This window comes from Mus caroli, chromosome X (assembly GCF_900094665.2).
Source record: "Mus caroli chromosome X, CAROLI_EIJ_v1.1, whole genome shotgun sequence".
In the NCBI taxonomy this organism is placed as follows: Eukaryota; Metazoa; Chordata; class Mammalia; order Rodentia; family Muridae; genus Mus; species Mus caroli.
Genome location: NC_034589.1, coordinates 128,470,773 through 128,483,168, shown reverse-complemented (window position 1 = coordinate 128,483,168; position 12,396 = coordinate 128,470,773). Strand labels below are relative to the sequence as shown.

The 12,396-nt window shown below is 41.1% G+C and overlaps 1 protein-coding gene across 1 annotated transcript in view; it reads left to right on the top strand.

Moving 5' to 3' along the window:
- Positions 1-12,167, top strand: part of Morc4 (MORC family CW-type zinc finger 4) — a 46,126-nt gene extending 33,959 nt beyond the window's left edge. Inside the window, exons 13-17 of the mRNA XM_021153579.1 lie at positions 257-308; positions 1,636-1,808; positions 9,441-10,119; positions 10,656-10,939; positions 11,240-12,167. Of these exons, the coding sequence (XP_021009238.1) occupies positions 257-308; positions 1,636-1,808; positions 9,441-10,119; positions 10,656-10,939; positions 11,240-11,393 (1,342 nt within the window). The 3' untranslated portion in view covers positions 11,394-12,167. The remainder of the gene's footprint in view (positions 1-256; positions 309-1,635; positions 1,809-9,440; positions 10,120-10,655; positions 10,940-11,239) is intronic.
- The last annotated feature ends 229 nt before the right edge of the window (positions 12,168-12,396 follow it).

Genomic DNA, 12,396 nt, shown 5'->3' with positions numbered 1-12,396 from the left:
AGAGAGAGAGAGAGAGAGAGAGAGAGAGAGAGAGAGAGAACAGAAGAGAACAGAATGAGAATTTGAAAACTCTCCAGTAGCATAATTCAGTTTCTCAGTGAACTTCAGGAGTGAACTAAGTAGCACCTCATTGGAGACAGAGTCTCAGTCCCTAGATTAGACTGAGCTGTCACCCACTCTATAGACCAGGCTGGCCTTGAGCTTTCCATCCTTCCCCCTTGGCCTCCAATATCTAAAGAGCACTTTTATCTTCTAGAGTCGAGGCTGTTGAGAAGAAGCAGAAGCCGATGGAAAGTGACAAGTACCAGGTGAGAGACAGGGCCATGTCTTCTCCTTCTCACACAGTTTTCCCCGACAGAAGATTTAGGTTGAAGAACACTGCCTAGCAATGCTGAGGGCTTCTCCTCAGGCTCATTTGATTGGATCGTTTGGGGTTTGTGCCGATCTTCTGTTGTTGATGTTGGGATCACTTAAAACAGAAGAGTCATGTCATTTATTTTCCAGATTCGGGGCAGTGGGAAGGACACATTTGGTGTCACATAACAGTTGTGTGCCATCTTCATAAGCTGCTCCTCTTGACTGTCTGGTTCTCCTGTCTCCTTTTCTTTTGGGATTCAGGGATCATTCCTTCCTCTTTTCTCTTGGGAAGAAGGGTTGGTTCTTTGTGCCTCCCCGCCCCCCTCATCCCTGCTTTCAGGCTGGCTGGCTTTATAAAGACTCTGCTGTTTTGAATTTTCAGGAGCACTGTCTCTCGGACATGGTTGCCCAGCTCCGGACGCTGAAGGGTGCAATAAGGTTGGCCGTCCTTTGAGGGACACTCCTTTCCTGGCAGCCACCATAGCACCCATATATTTCTCCCACCCCTCCTTGCCTTTCTGCATGATTTCCCTCTTGACCCTATTTCCTAGAGATCTGCTAGTCGCATGTTAGATTCACTTCCTTCCCGAGTTGGGCAGGTCATACTAGTGAGGAGAGAGGCAGTTGAACACTAATGCTCCTTCATGTACCCTGCTCACGCTGAGGCATATGAGAAATCACTTTTCATATTCTATGTCTATACAGAGATTGGGTTTTCCAGGACTGCCCTGTCCTCATTCAGTTTGCCTTCCCTTTATTCTTCTACCCTAATTATTTATATTTTCTTCGTATGCTGGCTCTCCTACAAGATCCCAGGAGCATGTCTCTGTTGTGTGCACTGTGAACATGTGGTAGCCTCTGGCATGCGTCTCTCCTAAACCAGCAGATACTTGCTGCAGCGCTTTTCCTTTCTACCCATATTTTCAACACAGAGCTCAAAAGGATGAAGACCCAGACTTCTCCTGGGTCACAAGAGCAAAATAGACAGCGACTGGGGCTTGGGTTTGTGTCGTGGGTGGAATAGGGCTAATAACCAATCCAAGAATCGCTCGCTCGCTCGCTCGCTCGCAGTCTGTTGTATCTAGCTGATAAAGGTTAGTGACTGAATGTGTTTGGGTCCAGTGTTCTAGTGTACATTACTGTGGACTGTTTGTTCTGTTTAGGAAACAGTTTCTTTTGATTTGGCCAAGCATTCCTTCCTAGCATCAGAAGAATTGACACATCTTTTGGGATTTCGTTCAAACTTGGGATTTTTATGAACTATTTCTTTCTTGCTAGGTCTTCAGTAATCCACCAAAGACTCCTAGTCCACAAGATATGGCTGAACTAAATGACAAGACAATTGGATATGAGCAAATCAATAGCCCCAGCCTGCTTCCGTCTGTTAGAGAAGAAAGCAGATCACCCCCTCGGCTTAAGTCTCTGGATTCCAGTGCTTTTCAGATTTCCAGGTGACTAAAACGATTACTTGTTATCAATAGTAAGCCATGGAATCTGTTTTCCTATAGAGTAATTTAATATGTCCTATATATTTTATGTATATAATATATATATATATATACATTTTGTGTGTGTGTGTGTGCCTGAACTCATACTTACAAAGAGATCCACTTCTCTCTGCCTTCCAAGTGTTAACATTAAAGGCATGTAGCACCATGCCAGGTAAGTTTACATTTTCCTTTAACACATGACGTTCACTAATGGAAATATAGTTTGGGACTGGTAGAATTGTGTCTTGCATGCACCTCCTAGTTTACAAGTGCTATATCAAGCCTATATATTTTTGAAGCGATCATTGACTTCAGAAGTGTTCATGTCATGTGGGTTGTTGTGCAAATGAAGTGATGGGCAGGTCAACTCTGAAAAATAGAGTGTTATATAAATGAGGTAGTGCTGTGTAGAGAAACCCATTGTTCCTATACTTAAATTTACGAATACTAAAGTATACCAAGTATTCACAAGCCTAGGCTATGCTGGCCTTCTATCAAATCAACTAGTAGAAATGTGTCCTATTAAGTAAAAGATCATCGTTTCCTAGAAAAAAATGATCACAGAAGGTTTGCTCCTGTGGAACAAGTCTTTAATCTCACCACCCAGGAGGCACAAGGCTAGTTTGAGACTAGCCTTGTCTACATAGTGAATTCCAGGCCAGCCAAGTTTACACAGTGAGATCCTATCTGGAAAAAAAAAAAACTTGGTGGTTTTTTTTTTCTTCTCTCCTTTCATCTCTTACCATGTCATCAATGTTGTTAGTCCATATCCTAGGAAGGGGCATGGCTATTTATTTTGTAGGTATTAGGTGTCTCTGAGGTACTAAAAGACATGACAGCCATCATATTGCCACTAGAAATGAACACAGTACTCCTAAGTGGCATGCCTTGCCTTTCTCTCCCCTACTGTTTTCATTCTGGTAGACTGAACTGCAGAGTAGGCACAGGATTGCTCTAAAAGGGAGAAACGTCTCAAGTGATCATTAGCACGATTCTTTGATAATAGGTGTGAGTTTCTCAGTGCCCTTTTCTTGACATAGAGGCCATAGACTAATGCATAGGGTCCGTTAACCCCTTTCTCCAGTGATCCTTTCCTTGTCTGGTTCTTCTTAGGTAAGTCTTCAGCGTCTTATAAACAAAGAATTGTACAGGTGTGCGAGTCCCCTGTACTTCAATTTTTAAACAATTAAACCCTGTGAACAAGAGAGGGACATTTAGATCCTCATGAACACGAGCAGATGGCCTCAAGAGAAGGTACATTTGTAGGAGTCAAACTATTGAGACTCTTAAAAGAAGTTAATGGCGCCCTCTATGAAAGCATGTAGATCCGTGCTCAGTAAGCAGTAGTCAGATTTAAAGAGCAGCTTAGAAAACTGAAGTTTGTAGCAAGGAGTAAAAAGCCTATAGTCCACCCTGTCTCTGTAGTTTGATCCTAACTCTACCCTCTGGCTATCAATAGATTTTCATTGGCCATTGGAGGCTTAAAGGGGCCCACAGGGAATGATTTTGATTTGGAAGCACAATGTTACTTTGGCCTCCCGTTCTTCTGGCTCGGCTCACTCCTTACAAGTTAATGATTTCTGTCTGCATTTGTAGGGAAATAGCATACTTTGTGAGTGCAGTACCACACTACGTCCACTGGGTGGCACACCTCATCAGCTTTTTATTGGAGTTTTTGTATGAGTCACTGAGGAATGTATAAAGCTTAAGCTGTAAGAGGGCAAGTGAAGTGCTTTGAAAATTTATGCGAAATTCTAGTTGGTTGAGAGTACAACTCTTTCAAGAGTTAAGTGATACCTGATGCTGCTAGTAGTATATGGTATGTAAGATTAGCAAATAATAATTACATCATTTCAGGCTGCATATTCAAATTTGTTGAGGCATTTCTAGCTACTTAGACTAAAGCCTGAAGGTCTGCTGAGTCCAAAGGTTGGAGACCAGCCTGAAAAACATACAAAAATTCTGTCTTTTTAAATTATTATTAGCATGTTTTTCATTTGCAAGTGGAAAATGGAGGTCCTCACAGGTTTAATAAAATATATAGTTTCTGATAAAAGAAGATTGATGAAATAATAGTTTAATCAAGAGTTACAAAGCTTTCCTTTGTTGTCAAAGCCTATAGCATAGCAAGAGTCTTTGAGTTATGTAGCCCTGCTTATTAGCTGTACCAAATAAAAAAGACTCAAAAACACAATTAAAATTAAGAAGAGTAACAAATTACCGAAATGGAACAGTCCAATTATAGATTATTTAATCAGAAGAACATAGGCAGAAGTGAAAATGGAGATAAAATCACACATATTCCTGACAAAGCCTCAGAGACAAGTCCACTAACTCTGCATAGTATTATGTGAAGATGAGACAGAAGAAATAGAAACGGTATTTTAAAATAATAGCTAAAATCTTCCCAGATTCGAATGGCGTTAGCCTGGGCATTTAAGAACAATAAACTCAGCATAGATAAACAGCCAGTCAGGTCACTGTAAAAATACTGAAACTCAAAGGGAGAAAGAAAATCTCTAAAGCAGAGAGTATAAGTCTTGTACTAGCAAATTGCATTCAGATTAATGGGTAATTTCTCACTAAAAAAATGAAGATCAGAGGTGATGGGATGGTACTATGACTGGGATATGGTTGGCCCCCAGCAAAACGTATGTTGACATGTAATTGTCTGTGTAACAGTATTCATCAGACCATTTAGAGATATTGGACCTTCCATTGTGAAGGTCTCTGTCTTCTGAGTGCTCCTCTTCCTTCTTCCATGAGTGAGGCTGTAGTGAGACTTTCTCCAGAAGCCAAGGAGATCAGCATTCAGAACTTCGGACCAAAATCATTACCTCTTTCCTTAGAAGTTACCCAGCTCTGGTATTCTATTCTGTTAATAGCAATATGAAGCAGATGTTAAAAAGATAAAATATTTCCAGTATCAGAAGAAAAAAAAAAAAACCAAACAGATTCTCCAAAATGAGATCATTTTATTTCCAAGTATACCAAAGCTGTACAAATTTACAAGTCTAGTAGGTGATCATTTTAACTCTTATTTTTACAGCTAATTACTTATTTTGCACATGTAAGTCTGTGTGCACACATGCATGTGCTACAGCATAGGTACGGCAGTCAGAGGAGAACTCGTGGGAGTTGGTTCTCTCACCATGTGGATTCCAGGGATCAAACTCAGGCTGTCAGGCTTGATGTCAGGCGTCTTTACCTGCTGAAGCATCTTGCTAGCACAGACTTCTGTCAACAAGACCGTCTAGGATTATGCATTTTAAAACAAAAAAAATGTTCTAGATATAAAAAGATATTTAATGATAAAGAAGTCCATTGGGGAGGCATAATAAGAAAACCACAAAGCATAATTAGACAGAAGGAAGGAAACGATTAAAGTGGAAATGAAACGGAGATAACTAAAACAATAGAGAAAATCAGCAAGACTAAAATGCACAATGTTTAAACAACAAAATTTAAGAAAAAAAAAGACAAATGCAACTTTATTTATACCCTCAAAAAATATCTAGAATAAATGTAGCAGAAGTGATACAAACAAGATCTGTACACTAGAAAACAGCGAAACATTGTTGAATTAAAGACAGCTAAATGAATAGAAAGGCATCTGTCATTTCTGTTATCAAAGGGTTTCTTACCTTAAAAAAAAAAAACAACTCAGGAGTCTCCAACTGGTGTACAGATGCAGTATAATCTCTTTCAAAACACCAGATGTCTCTGTTGTAATATCAACAGACTCATTCTAAAATTCATATGGAAATGCCAGGAACAGAAAATCAGTCCAACAGTCTTGAAGAAGAAGAAAGTTAGCAAAGTTAGCATTCACCTTTAGTAATCTCCAGTAGTCAAGACAGTGTGATAGTAGTATAAGGTTAGACACGTATTTCAGTGGAAAAGAAAAGAAAAACATACCTTTACATTTATGGTCAGTAGATTTGAATGCAACAAAATATACATGGCCATCAACATAAATTTTTCTGCTTCAAACTTTGGAGCAGCTAACAAGGCCAGGCTTTTCATAATTGCCCTCTTTTATTTGGCATGCTTCCAAGGTTTATCCAATTTGTAGCCCACATCAGTATATTACTGCTGCTCTAGTGCTGATATGGTTGCACCCCAATAATTTACATGTAAAAACGTAATCCCTCCTGTTTGATATACAATATGGAAACTTAATTCACACATGTTCGGAGGTTGGGTCTTTGGGAGGTGATTAGGGTTAGATAAAGTCATTAGGGAAACCTAATGACTAAATATTGGTGAGAGTCATCAAAAGGAGAAGGGGAAACAGAGTATCATGAGAGAGAGAGGGAGAGAGAAGAGGAGGACAGTACAGAGGGAAAGAGACTGACCAGAACTGGCAACATAGAGACTACAGACAGAGATACAGATGTGTGCTCCCTGTCTCTTATCTCAGGATGCCTTGCACCATCTTGGCACTCTGTACTCAAGTAGGATGAGAAAATATACATATATATCCCATAGATGGGAATACATGTTATAAAAAGAATGTTAAAGTTTTTACAGGAGGACTGGGAGAGCTAGATCAGTTGATAAAGGGCTTACTACCCAAGCACAAACACCCAAGTTTCATCCACAGCATCCACATTAACAAAAGCCAGATTCAGCAGTGCATGCTTGTAAGCACATCACTGGGGAGATAGAAGCAGAGAAAGAATCCCTCTCCAGCTAACCTTGCCTAATCACGAGCTCCAGGCCCCAATGAGAGACCCTGTCTCAAAAATCAAGGTGAGTGACTCTTAAGGAACGACACACCCAGTATTCACTGCTGGCCCCACATACACACGTACCTGTGCGAATGTGTGTGAGTGTGAGTGTGCGCGCGCGCGCGCGCACAGTGTTAGAAAAGAAGTGGCACTCAAGCTAGATTTAGACGTAAAATGTTAGAAAAGAGAAGCTCATTCTGGTCAAGTGAAGCACAAAAAGAAGTCCCCCAGCAGTTCAATATGTCCAGGGTTTAGAAAGAAACAATAGAAGATACAGTTAAGGCCACATTATATATCCCAGATCTGCCACTCAGCATCAGCAGACAGTCCTCTTCCTGATCGTTCTTTACAAGCAGTTGAGATAATATTACCTTCCAATTGAGAGAATTAGATAAGGCTTCACATGCTCTCTAGCATAGGTTTTAGGCATAGGAAGGCTTGCTTGTCCGCTAAAACATAAATGTTATGTTATTGGAAGCAACGTGTACAAATTTAGAAATAGGAAGTGCATAATCTGAACCAGTGCTTCAGGAGATTAATTTAGTGCATGAGCTGGAGGCAAAACCCATCCCAGAAGCCATTGCAATAATCCAGAATGGCAGCAGCCTCATCTGGCAATGTTCGTAGTGTAAGTCACCTTATAAAACACCACTAGAAAAATTGCCAAGAATTTGATGTTGTTCACACCAATAGAAACAGGAGAGACTACTGAGATACCATTGGGATATCCAGGGAAAAATGTATGTTAAGCAGTTGTAAATACAGGACTTGGGTGTTAGGACTTGGGAGAATGTGGGAGATTTTGCCCTCCCACAGGTTGGGGCCAACAGGTTGTCTGAGATTACAAGAAAGAAGGACCATTATCAAAAGCTAGGAACAGAGCTCTTAGAGTTGGGGAAATGAAGACCAGACAGACAACACAACTTTTTTTTTTTTTTTTTTTTTTGGTTTTTTTTTTGGTTTTTTGAGATAGGGTTTCTTTGTATAGACCTGGCTGTCCTGGAACTCACTTTGTAGACCAGGCTGGCCTCGAACTCAGAAACCCACCTGCCTCTGCCTCCCGAGTGCTGGGATTAAAGGTGTGCGCCACCACGCCCGGCCAGACAATGCAACTTTATTTAACCTTTTTTAAAACTTGGGTTTTTTTTTGTCTTTTTCTTTTTAAAGACAGGTTCAGTCTATAACCCTCCCTGGCAGGCCTGTAGTCTAGGCTGGCTTCAAAGTTACATCAGTGTTCCTGCCTTCTCATGCTTCCCAAGTGCTGAAATCACAGGCATGCAGTATGCAGTATTATGTCCAGCCTTTCTCAGTATTATACAAACCTTTCCTCCGTTCCTGCCAAAGGAATGTGTTACTGTCCTCAGCCCCAGAGCTAAGAACACTATTTGTAGTATCCTTTATACAGTCTTAAGGATGGATATGGATGTTCCTTCATATTCTCAGAATCCCTCTTCATCTCCCTAAAGGGTAACAACAGATCTGTTGAGATGGCAGGCCAGTTTGGGGGCTGAAAAACTCAGAGCATCGTAAGAAGTTAAGACTGAGATGTCTCAGAAACCACAGACCTATGGGCAGCCTTGAGGTCCTCTGAGGAGGCCAATTACGTGCTTGATTCTTGCTCATCAAAAGTTCAACTTTTTCTTTCTTTTTTTTTTTTAACTGTGGCATTTCTTGGTCAAGTAAAGAAACATGGCATTCCAATTCTTCAGCCTGTATAAAAAATCACCCATGGGTCTCTCTGGTAATCAGCTGTTTTGATAGATTCTTCACCCAGAAAAGGAAAGTGACTTCAGACCATCCTCCTGGACTTCTCTGAAGAACAAAGGGAATTCCAGTTTGTGCCTGACCAAATGAAGTTGTTTGTCATAATGGGAAAATGACTTGAACTGACCTATCTATTTTCTTGGTTTCTAACTTGGGCCTTGCGTTTTAATTAACTTTTACAGGGGAAAAATGGGCAATGGTCATAATCCACTTGGCTGGCAAGGAATTGTACGAAGTTCTGTTGCAATATAAAAATGTGCTAAGTCTTTGATACTGGAGGGTTTTGTGATACTTTAAAATTAATGAGCTGGCTTTATTCTCTGCATACACTGCTAGGCTTTTTTTTATGACCTTTTATTCCATTCTATGTTAAGAGATTGTGGGGTGTGTGTGTGTTTAGTTTTTGTTTGTCTTCGTCTATTTGCTTTTAGGAAGCCTCACAGTTAGACTGTTTTAAACTTCATCTTTAAAACGTTTTGCCGAGCTCAGTCTACTCCTGGTTTATTCTTATGCTGACCCTTGAAACCCATCGACTTCATTTCTCCCTTAACACCGTCTGCCAGCTCATCCAGTTGTAGGAGTGGAGCCGTTGAGGCTGAGAGGGGCTGAGTTGTTGTACTACTTTGGTAATGGAACAGAATATATTAGACCAGGTAACCTGAAAAGGAAAAAAAAATGTTTGTTGAGAGTACAGGTCTAAAGACTCGAGGGCATGGTGTGGCAGTGCTATCGTCTTGGCTCTGGTGAAGGCCTTATGGTGGATGGTATCACAATGTTAAGGTTGTGTGTGTGAGAAACGTTGCATCTTTTATAACATCTGGTTTTCCTGAGAACTAAGTCAGGGTCCCATTAGTGCTGCTTTAATCCCTTCTGAAGATAACACCCCGAGTAACTAAACAACCTCCCAACAAAGGCTTCCTCTTAAAAGTTCCCATTACCTGTTAACACCGACACACTAGGGACAGATTCTATCATCCTCTTAGGGAATAAACCATATCTCAGCCATGAATACGTGCCACAATGAGGGGCTTTGTCAAATTAGAATAATCTTTACCTGTTCTGTGACAAGTTACAATTTTATGTCTTCTTTTTGCAGAAAGTACAAATTGATTCTAGGCGAGGAGCCTGTAGAGAAACGAAGGAAGATCCAAAATGAGATGCCGGTATCTCCTATAGATTACTCCATGTCTGGTTTTTACAGAAGGGTAGAAGCAGCTACCGCCTACCCAGAAGGAGAAAACAGCCCTGATAAATCCAGTTCTGAGAGAAGTACACCACCGCATCTCATACCAGAATACCCAGAATCAAACAAGCATACAGAGGAGAACAGGGAAGCTCCAGCACTTTGTCCAGGGTCCCAGGACCAAGATCAGGGGTTCCTGCTTCCTGAAGAATTAGAAGATCAGATGCCAAAATTGGTAGCAGAAGAGTCTAACAGAAGTAGTGAGAACATAGACAAAGACATGAATAAAGGGCCTTTTGTAGCTGTTGTCGGTGTTGCAAAGGGAGTTGCAGATTCAGGCGCTCCCATCCAGTTAGTCCCCTTTAACAGGGAGGAATTTGTAGGCAAAAGGAAGAGAGCAGAATCCTGGAAGAGAGCAAATCCTTATTCTTCTGTGGCTCCTGCAGCCTCCGCTGGAAGAGGAAAGGGTTGCCAGGAGAGTAGAAGTCGGAACATGCCAAAGATAAAGAACCAAAAGGAGTCGGAAGAATTGAAGAGAACCACGGAAAAATTGGAACGTGTTTTGGCTGAAAGGAATTTGTTCCAGCAAAAGGTTTGGGCAACAGCTTACCACTAGGGATAAGAAGAGATCTTTGTAAGCAAAGGACTAGGGCAGTGGGTCTCATCCTTCCTAATGCTGGGGCCCTTTCATACAGTTTCCTCATGTTGTGGTAACCCCCAAACATAAAGTCATTTTTGTTGCTACCTCATGACTGTAATTTTGCTACTCTTACAAATTGTAATATAAATATCTTTGTTTTCTGATGGTCTTGGGCAACCTCTTATAAAAGAGTCATTTGACTCCCCAAGAGGTTGTGAACCACTGGACTAGGGTGTTGCGATTTTGGTGATTTCTTTCATGCACTGAGGCTTTTAAGCAAAATCCCCATCAACTAGATTGTGGTATGTCTCAGATTGAGTGGACCCTGGTGTTCTTTCCCTCTATGTTGTAGGTTTGACAAGAGACTTGTGTAGGTACAATAAAATATTATAAATAATGGAATCACAGGGTAGATTTAAGAACGGTTTGGGGTACTCGAGCTTTTGGTTGTACATTGGATCATTGAATTCCTCTTTCTTGGAATACAGGTAGAGGAGCTGGAACAGGAGAAAAACCACTGGCATTCTGAATATAAGAAAGCTCAACATGAATTGGTGACCTATAGTACCCAGGAGACAGAAGGCTTATACTGGAGCAAGAAGCACATGGGTTATCGCCAAGCTGAATTCCAGATTCTGAAAGCCGAGCTAGAAAGAACCAAAGAGGAGAAGCAAGAACTAAAAGAGAAACTGAAAGAGACAGAGTCACACCTGGAAGTATTGCAGAAGGCCCAGGTCTCCTTCCGGAACCCAGAGGGAGATGACCTAGAAAGGTTAATTACTAAGGTTTAGTTATCAGCTTGTGAGTACTAATGGGAATTATCCGCTGAGACCCCCAGTTGCTGGGAGGAAGCCTTAATCCATAGACCACCACGGATTGAGTAATTATTTCTTAGAAAGTGGCAGCCAGGCTCCCAGTGTTTGATGGCGTGGTGCTTTCAGACTTCTTTCTACCTAGTGGAGACAGAATTGTTAAGAAATGTAGGCCCATTTTGAAGGGACTTCATTTTATTCTGTTGGCTAATGGCTTCATGTCATCTCTTCTCCTCCTGCCCCTTCACTCCATCATACAGGGCTTTGGCCAGGCTCACTCGGCTACGTGTCCACGTCAGCTATCTCCTTACTTCTGTCCTCCCTCACTTGGAGCTTCGTGAGATCGGGTATGACTCAGAACAAGTGGATGGGATCCTGTACACAGTGCTGGAGGCAAATCACATACTGGACTGAGCACCAGACTATATATCCTCTCGTAGCTTTCTTTCTCCCTTGTGCCTGTGTACTGAATGTCCTCCCTTGTCTTGTTTCTCGTTTCTCCCCTTCTCCCTTCCTCCCCTTCTCCCCAGACCCCAGCCTCTTTCTTTCTCTTCACCTTTATGCCTTATATGGAGAATCTTTGAATGAGTCCTGGCTCTTAATCGGTGTGCTTCACATTTATGGTGGGTGTGAAGAAAGAGGCCCATTCAACAGCTTTTTTTTTTTTTTTTTAAGAGTTCAGGAACAGAAAAGCAATAGTCACCAAGTTAGGTGACCTGAAAGCTCTAATTTTGATGATCTAGTAGATACTTGGCCCGTTTCATATTCCTGATAATGGTTTGTATTAATTTAGATTAAATCAGTCAGCAAATGTTGGGTCCAATGTACTTAGTGGGATAAGTAATGATTTCAGCCCTGCCAAGGTTCTAGCAATCTAATTGGAAGCGCAAGGCACACCAAGTTAACTAACTATACAGAGAAGGGTATGGTGTGTATGAGTGGTATCCACATGACATGGAAGATAGAGTAGAGTGGTTTAAAGGAAGGCAGTACACCATAAGTGGGACCTAAATGAAGCTTTCAAGAGTGAACATGACAACACTCTTAATGATGGTTGGTGCTTAGGTGGTAGGATTATGGTTGATGATTTTTTTCCTTCCTATCTTCTTGACCTCTTTACACTGCAATTTTTCTCTAACATTCTTGTTGCCCTCCTTACATTGCCAAATAAATTGTTTTGAAAGCTAACAAGTAGGCTTGAATTTGGGTGTCAAATGAGACATTTATGAAAGTATGATGTTATTTTACATTTATATTTAATGTTGAGTTTAATATTACCTCTGGAGAGACAGCATAAACAAATGTGCCCCGCCTCCCAAATCCAGAATGTGAAAAATGTGTTTGGTAACAACGATAGACTAGAGTAAAGGAAAGCTGCCAGCCACCGCACAAGTGTTCCATGGTGTTTTTATTGTCA